Source organism: Fukomys damarensis, unplaced genomic scaffold, assembly GCF_012274545.1.
Source record: "Fukomys damarensis isolate Sample0158 unplaced genomic scaffold, DMR_v1.0_HiC HiC_scaffold_35, whole genome shotgun sequence".
Lineage (NCBI taxonomy): Eukaryota > Metazoa > Chordata > Mammalia > Rodentia > Bathyergidae > Fukomys > Fukomys damarensis.
The window spans coordinates 27,448,710-27,457,299 of record NW_022900947.1 but is presented as its reverse complement, the minus strand read 5'-3'; the positions used below and the strand labels follow the sequence as shown (position 1 = coordinate 27,457,299).

Genomic DNA, 8,590 nt, shown 5'->3' with positions numbered 1-8,590 from the left:
AAAAAAAAAAAAAAAAAAAAAAAAAAAAAAAAAAAAAAAAGACTATTAAAATAGGAAGAAACAAATTTACCTCTTGAGGATGAAATGAGTTGATCTGGATAATGTGATTGTCACAGGCCCTCACCATATTAAGTGCTGAATAAATGACAGCAAATGACAAACAAGGATTTTTTATTATCTTGCTTTTTTGTGCTAAAAAAAAAACTCAGTTGATTTTTTCAATAAATGACAAGGTGAAGCTTTAATATCTAAGTTGGAACTTCCTTATCCTCATACAACATCTTAAAGTTAATTGCCCAGAAATATCTTTCATGAAAAGATCTTCCATTTTGAATAGTAGAAGAAGAGTTCAGTGAGAGATGCAGAACATGCCACTATCCCTCTCTCTATATGGTAAAAGCTAAAGGTCATTTTGGTGAACTTTAAATCTCCAGATAGACTTGAACACAGATTTATGCAACAGCGCAGCTCTAGAATATGAGAGACATAGGAGTAGATCCCTTTGCTTAAATCTGTATGTAACGGGCAGCCTCTTACTTGAACAGAACAAGTGTCTAAGTGTGGAAAAACCTTGCTAGGAGTGTTTCTTGAAGAATTTTAATCAAGCTCGCTTTAGCAGCACATAAACTAAAAGAGTATTACTCTTTTTCTTCAATTAAAGATCAATCATTTAGGGTGGCTAAAATGTGATTTTAATTTTAAATATGATAAATTAAGTGTGGAGGTCACTGGAGTAACACATGGTAGAAATTGCTTCCTGTTATTCAAATAGTCTCACCCCTGATCTCAACTGAACAAAATTTAGTAAATTCTCCTTCCTTTCTTCCTTTGAAAGACTTTCTTTCCCTGATAGTGCACAGTTATTCATAAGGTATAATTTATATAAGGAATAAAAGGATTAAGGATGAGTTCAGATCTAAAGCCTACCTGCCTCTTTTTGGCAGTTTTAGAAAGTAAAGATCTGTAATGCAACTCTAAAAGTCACATTTATATATGAAATAGATATGAACTTATTGAGGATTTGCTACTAATGCATAGCATAATATTAGCATTATAAATAGAAAGTATTTTATTTTATTTTATTTATTTATTTATTTATTTTTGGTACCGGGGATTGAACTTGGGTCCTTGCACTTGCAAGGCAGGCGACTGAACCGCTGAGCTAAATCCCCGGCCCAATAGAAAGTATTTTATAAAAATTTTTAATTATACTTTCATGATTGCTTAGATATTATATTTTGAGGACCTTTGGTCCCTAGAAAAAAGGTATGTGTCATATATATAAAGACATTTTATTGTTTCACTTGTTATCCTTCCCTGGCATATTTAAAGAAGTCAAAGTCAAAGTCATTTATTGCATACTTAATCGTTATTTGACCTTTTAAGAATCTTTTCCTATTTCTCAACTTTTATTGTATATAAGACCTAGTAGGGACCTCAGATGGCAGCTTCTCAATAAATATTTATCATATAAAGAAAAATAAGATTTTCTTATACTTTGTGAGTTTTTCATATTGATATATTTTCTTCTCAATAATGGACATGGAATGTTTTTCACTGACTTAATGGCATAAAGAGTACAAACATAAAATGTATTCTTTCACTTAGAAGAGTCAGATGAGAAAGAAAAATTTCTAGCAATATTGAGAACTGAAAAAACCAAAACACCTATGAGAACACCGTGTTGGGGTATTTCTACAATTCTAACCCATTCTCAACCGCCTCCACCTCCAAGTCACTGCCATCTCTTATCTGGTGATTTTAAAATTAAAACTCTGTCACTCCTGAGACTTGGTCCCTTTTCCTTTTATAAGATATCACATCTCAATCCTTCCTCTCCATTTTATGGGCTCCTTTACTTATTCTCTCTATATAGCTTCTAGAGTATAATATATATAATGGCAGGGAATTTTTGTTGAATTAGTAAAAGGGATGAACATTTTAGTACCCAACACAGGTGTCCAGGAAAATGACTTCCCTGGGCCAAAAGGCATCAGGGCAATTCTGAGACACACAGACCTCTAGGACATTACTAGATGTAAGGGAGAGGGGTACTGATGGGTGAGTATAAAATAACTTGGGAAAGAATTTCCTAGCATTTTTCTGAATTTGTACAAGGGGGGCTTGAGTGCATTGGAACAGAAAGTCTAAACGCTGAGCTGATGGTTCTGACCTAGAGAATGAAAGTATGTTCCAACTCTGTCCAGAAGAACAACAAAGAGCAATTTCAACCCAAATAGAGTACCTATGCATCTTATCCTGTGAATACGTGTGTTACCCAGGGCCTTTGCACCAAGCTACATCTTTAGCCCGTATTTATTTATTAAATTTTGAGACAGGGTCTTCGTTGCTAAGTCATTCAGGCCGGATCAAACTTGCAATCCTTGTGCCTCAGCCTCCCAGAGTGTTCTACATCCTTTTTTTCTAAATACTTTTAATAACACTTAATACCATAATACTAACTCCTTCCCCAAGCTGCTGCATTTTTCCAACAAATACTGAGCTCCTTCTGGTTACCAGGCACTGCCCTAGGTGCTGAGGATTGAATGTTGCTTAGACAGTGCCCCCCCCCAGAGGACTGCCATCAGAAAAATTGGCATCGGTCAATTAAATATTATTGTTTAAGTATGCAATGTCCCTCAAAGTCTCATATGTTGAGGGCTAATCCCTTTGAGTATTAATGCACATATGTCAGCTCCACTGGGTTGAAAGACACCTCAGAGATGGGTGGAGTATGCTTCTGTAGAGCTGTGGCCACGGGTATAACATGCAGTACCTCACCCATCTCTCTCTGACACTGGGCCCATGCTCGGCTTCCCAGCCATGAACTAAGCAACTTACTTCTGCCACACCCTTCTGCTGCCATGAGGTTCTTGCCCTGGAGCCTGCCCACCACATATCTGAACCTGCTGAAAACGTGAGCTAAATTGATCCTTTCTTCTTATAAATTGTGAGTACCGGGTATTGTGCCTAGCAATGGGCAAGCTGACTAATACAGTTCCCAGTGCTGTGGTGTTCAGAGTGGGGCCTAGAGGTGACAGGATCAGGTGACTCATCAGAACTATAACCTACTGATGAGAGTGAGCCCAGGTGGAAGAAGTCTGTCTCTAGAGGTGCTTCCTTAAGGGATGCTGCCTGTCCCCAGTTCCTTCTCTGCTCTTCCCACTCTCTGCCTCTGCTTCCTGGCTGCCACAAAGAGGGGCAATTATCCTGCACCACACCCTTCCACCTTGATGTTTCATTCTTATGTTTGTGGTGTTTGTTTGTTTGTTTGCTTGCTTGCTTTCACCTTGATGTTACTGCCATGAAGAGGGCCAATCATAGAATGAAACCAGGACCCCAAATAAACTTTTCCTTCTTTCAATTGCCCCCGCATTTGGTCACAACAATGAAAAGCTGACTAACTCAGTGAGCAAACAGAAAATTACATCTGCGACAAAGACCCAAAATGTAAAAGTATAACAAGGCTCTAGAACAAAATGACTGATATACCCAGGAAGGACCTCATCACATTCTTTGAATCTAAGCACTGAGGTGAGATCTGACGATGATGAAGGTAGGGAGCAGAGAAAGGGAAGAAAACCTTGCAGGCAGAGAACCTCTGATTTTGTCTCCTTGGGGTTCACAGAAACTACCCAAGGCTCTGATTTCTATCAAGTATCTTTTTTTTTTTTTGTACCAGAGATTGAACTCAGGCCCTTGCACTTTAAATGAAGGCAGTGGAACAACTGAGCTAAATCCCTGGCCCACGTATCAATTCTTTACTGGAGGTTTTGTTTCACTTAGAGAAAAATTCAGGGCTCCAGGTCTGGGCCTGGGTCTCTATGAAAAGCAAAATAGCAAAGATCTGGGCACCTTCCTGACTCACTTTCTTTGTACGAGGATCTTTTACATGGAAAAACTGCACACGTGCCAGCTACCTTCAGACACCTCAATTTAGCATGTGTTCCTCATCTCCATTTATAATCATACACCCAGTTCAGTACCTATAAGAAGAATAGTAAGTACTCATGTTCAGGGCAAGAAGCGCAGTTGTGTCCTAAGTATTACAGGAAAAGCTTTTTCATCAGTACTTTTGGGGTCACTTCAGGTTTTTGATTTTTTCTCAGAGGGATTTCCCCAGGGTAGATACTATAGTTTCTGCTTCAGAAACCAGGTAGGAAGGAATTTCTCCCACCATTCTTTCCCTTCATTCTTATCCCTTCCCTTCCTCGCCTCTGATATTCTGGCCAATTACTCACTGAATCCTGTGAAGGATCTGGGTGGCTATGATTCAATATGTGAAAGTGGACGACATTTCAAAGTGAGATATTTGGAATTTCACTTTTTCCTGGTCGCCAGAAGATCAACATTGGTTTCAAGATTTATCATTAATACTTTTGTTTATGTGCCTTGGCTTTTGCTTTGTTTTGGTGGTGATGACAGAAATCAAACTCATGGCCTTGTGCTTGCTAGGTAAGTCCTTTACCGATGAGCTGCAGCCCCAGCCTCATTTTTTTCTTTTTTGAAGCAACAAAAACACACTGGGTTTTGCAGCCATTTCCTGAATCAGACAGAAAGAAATCAGGCATCATCAAATTCATTGGGCTATGTATGAATTTATAAATGTACAGAGAATATTACCTCAAGTGAACTGTACAGTGATATTCCTGGGCCAGAAACCCCCACAGGGATCCCTTCACTTTTCCTCTATCCCCCATCTTTACTTGACTCCTCTCCAGTTGATTCCTCTCCATCTCAGGAAAGGAGTTAGAGAGGGGAAGGAGTTAACTGAGCAAAAAGAAGTTACCAATGTGGTGAGTCCACTAAAGATTTTTTGCTCTTTTCTCCCACCCATCTCCTCCCTTGTCCTTTTTCTCTTGCTTTTTAACTCTCTCCTCATATCCCCTTCCTCTTCTCTGTCTGATCACCGCTCCCATGTCTCCCTCCATTTCTCATAGCCATCAGCCTACTTGCGTGTCTCAGCATTTTCATAGACTCCTTCATTTGCTATAGTTTTATTGAAAGTCTTTGATCCGCTAAGCTCAGAAAACATAAGACAAGAAAGACATGGTCACTGTCTCATGAAATTTCATTCCAGTGAAGACGGTAACATGAATAGATGGGCAAAAAAGTATAAATTGAAAAAAGTCAAATTGTGGTGAGACTTATAACAGGAACAAAAATAACACTGCATAGGCTGGGGATTTAGCTCTGTGATTCCACTGCCTGCCTTGCAAGTGCGAGATCCCAAGTTTGATCCCTGGTACCACAAAAATCAAATCAAAACAAAACAAAAGCAGCTGGAGACAAAAATCCAGGCCTATTCATGTTCAAATGCTCCTTACTCCTCCAAAGTAGTTGTCTGTCATTTCCCCCACCCCCACTTCAAATAAATAGTCTTTAAAAAAATAGCACTACAGAAATAGGAAGATGAAGATGAGTCATCTGGGACTGAGATTCCTAAATCTCTTTTGTGCTGTGGTCAATTATATTGCAGTAAAAACTGTCGATTCTTTCTGAGAGTCACTTTTTAAATGTATAAAATAAAATGCATGAAAATACAAATTATACTGAAATATAGTTTCATCCAACATCTCCTTTGGATCTATTAATGTTGGGTTAGCTTCTTGAAGGATATGTTGAAGAATTCGGAAGTTATTGTAGTCACAACCAATGGAAATAATAAGGTTTTAATCAGAGGAGTAATATATACATGGTGCTATCTTTACGGTAGGGCTACTGCCATAGAAACCCACCACAAGTTGAAAGTATCATGAGTCAAAAATGCATTACACTTAACTAGTGAACATCATAGCTTAGCAACCCAGTCAAGTATCATTTGTTTCCCCACTCTCTACTCTATGGCTGACTGGGAACTGTGGCTCACTGTCACCACTCAGCATGACAAGAAAATATCATACCGCCTATTTCCAGCCCAAGAAAAGATCAAAATTCAAAATTTAAAGTTCAGTTCCACTGAATGCATATTGCTTTTGTATCACTGTAAAGTGGAAGCACTTTATGCCCATTAGAGACTGTCACATGGTTTAAGTTTTTAAACCAATCTCTCCATTACTGGTTGAGAATACATTTCCAGTGACTAAGAGCAAAGTAAGGAGCACTGCAGGGGGATACTGCAATATGATAGGAAAGCGATTACTGTAGCTTGGACTTGGGGAGTAACCACGGAGAAGACTACATCTAGAAGAAGATCACTCATAGTACGCCTATAAAGGAACAGGCATCCTCTAAGTAGAGAAAAAAGAGATTTCAAAGGAAGAAGTAAGTACTTCTCTTTCTCTTCCTTCTTTCTAAAAACTCTCTTAATTCTCCGAAGATTTCCTTGATGATGAGTTTGATAAACTTGTGAAACAGAATACATTAAAAGAGTTCACTGTACTTACTTGAACCAAATATGTTTCCAATAAACCTCAAGAGCAGTTGTTCTCCTTCTCTCACTTGGAAATGGCAAGGCGATTCTGGAAGCCCTCTGAACCCTTCCAAGTGCAAGTTCCTAAGTGCCTGGTTTAAATTTTTAGAAGGCACCACTAAAATAACCACTCTGTGTGGATTGTCCTTCTGGTGGGACAGTACTACGCAGGCAGTGGAGCTGAGTGAGGCTTCCTCTAAAGACTTCACAAAAGAAACCAAGTGGCTGTTGTCCACCATGGAAGAGACGTAAAGCACAATAAACCTGCATAGAGGAAAAGAGTCAAGACCTGCAGAAAACACACAGCCTCCAAAACATCCTTGAGACGTAGCAATATTCAAAAAAGGAGTCACTATCGTTTAAAGTGGGGATTCTGCTGACCCATTAGTTAGATTCATTAACAAATTTAGTAAAACTCTTGGTAGTCAAAAAACCAGTTTAAGTCAAACTGAATTCCAACATGTTCTTAAAGTAATCACATCATCTCAACTCAGCTCTAAAAATGGTGCCCTATTATAAGTTGTATGGTCATGGGCCACCTAACATGCTTTGGTGGTCCCATAAGATTATAATGGTGCTAAAAAAACTGTATTACTCAGTGATTTTTGCCACATTAGCATCACAGTGCAGTTCATTATGTCTGTGTTTGTGGTGGTGCAGTTATAAACCTACGGGGCTGGCAGTCACATAAGGGCACAGCACATGCTATATAGTACAGAACACTTGATAACGATAACAAATGGGTATGCTACTAATTGATATATTATACTTTTTATTGTTACTTTGGACAAGTGTAATCCTCTATTTTTGTTAAAAAAAACAAACAGCTATAAAACAACCTCAGGCAGCTCCTGCTGGAAGACTCCAGAAGGAAGTGTTGTGCTCATGGCAGGTGAGACCCTCATCTGTGTTACAGCCCCTGCACACTGCCCGGCAAGATGAGATGTGGACGTGGAGATGGTGACCTTGATGAACCTGGCCCCGTGTAGGGCGAGGCTAATGTGCATTTCTGTGTCTTAGTTTTTAACAAAAAATACAAATAAAAATTTAGACATATGTAAAAATCTAGAGAATAATTATAGGAAAAAAACTTTTTATACAGTTGTACAATGTGTTTATATTTTAAGCTAAATATTTTACAAAGGAGTCAAAAGTTTTTTTTTTATTTTAAAGCTGATTAAGTAAAAATATTATAATACGCAACATTAATTTATTATTAAAGAAGAAAAAGGTTTTAATCAATTCAGTGTAGCCCAAGTGCAATGTTTTAGCAATAGCCAGTGCTGTGCTCTGTATTCACGGAAAGTGCCCAAACCAGTGTTCCATTTTAAATCTTTCATTCTGTATGTTATGGTACCCTTTCTGTATTTAAATACACTAATACTATGTGCAATAATTGCCTGCAGTAATTGGTATATAGTAACATGCAATCCAAGTTTGTTGTGTAGGAGCAATAGGCTGAATATTGCCTTGGTTTGTAAAGGGCTGTACCATGCAGATTCATGTAATCACACTCTATGATGTCAACACAAAGCGATTGCTTCTTGATGCAATTCTTAGAACATATCCTGTCATTAAACAGAGCTTGACTATATTTTAAGTAGCATTTCCAATGCATCATTTCAAAGTATAGAAGAAAAAGATGTTCCAGATAATCTACTCCCATAGGATGCAGAATATATACCATAATTTGGTGGAGAGTGAAATATTCATCTCTATTTCTGTGTGGTAAGGATTTTAATGATGGATCTGCTGTGGCTTGAATTGTGCCACCTTCACAAGTCTTTTGCTGCAATATGACCTCAGTTCCAGATAGGCTTCTTACAATGCTAAGCAAATTATAGTGAATATCCTGATCCAACAAGACCAGTGTCATAAAAAGGGGAGATTTTAACACAGAGGAAAGCATACAAAGAAAACACCACATGAACCTGAAGGTAGCCATCTGTAAGCCAAGGAGACCTGTAGAGCTTATCCTTCACTCACCCTAAGAATAAACCTTGGGTTTGAACTCCCAGCCTCCAGGAATCTAAGACAAAACATTTCTCTTGCTTAAACCATTAATTTGTGATACTTTGTTACAACAGCTATAGCAAACAAACACAGACTCTATTCCTGCTACACCAGTCATTCCTCAGCTCTTCTCCAAAAGTTGCTCTGCAGGAGCCTTCATCCAAG

General features: G+C 38.4%; 1 protein-coding gene across 2 annotated transcripts in view; it reads right to left on the bottom strand.

The window, feature by feature from the left end:
* Dthd1 (death domain containing 1) overlaps positions 1 to 8,590 on the bottom strand; it is a 106,113-nt gene that overhangs the window by 42,868 nt on the left and 54,655 nt on the right. For both annotated transcript variants that reach the window (XM_019205985.2, XM_010613698.1), the window contains one exon: positions 6,387 to 6,676. In XM_019205985.2, the coding sequence (XP_019061530.1) occupies positions 6,387 to 6,676 (290 nt within the window). The remainder of the gene's footprint in view (positions 1 to 6,386; positions 6,677 to 8,590) is intronic.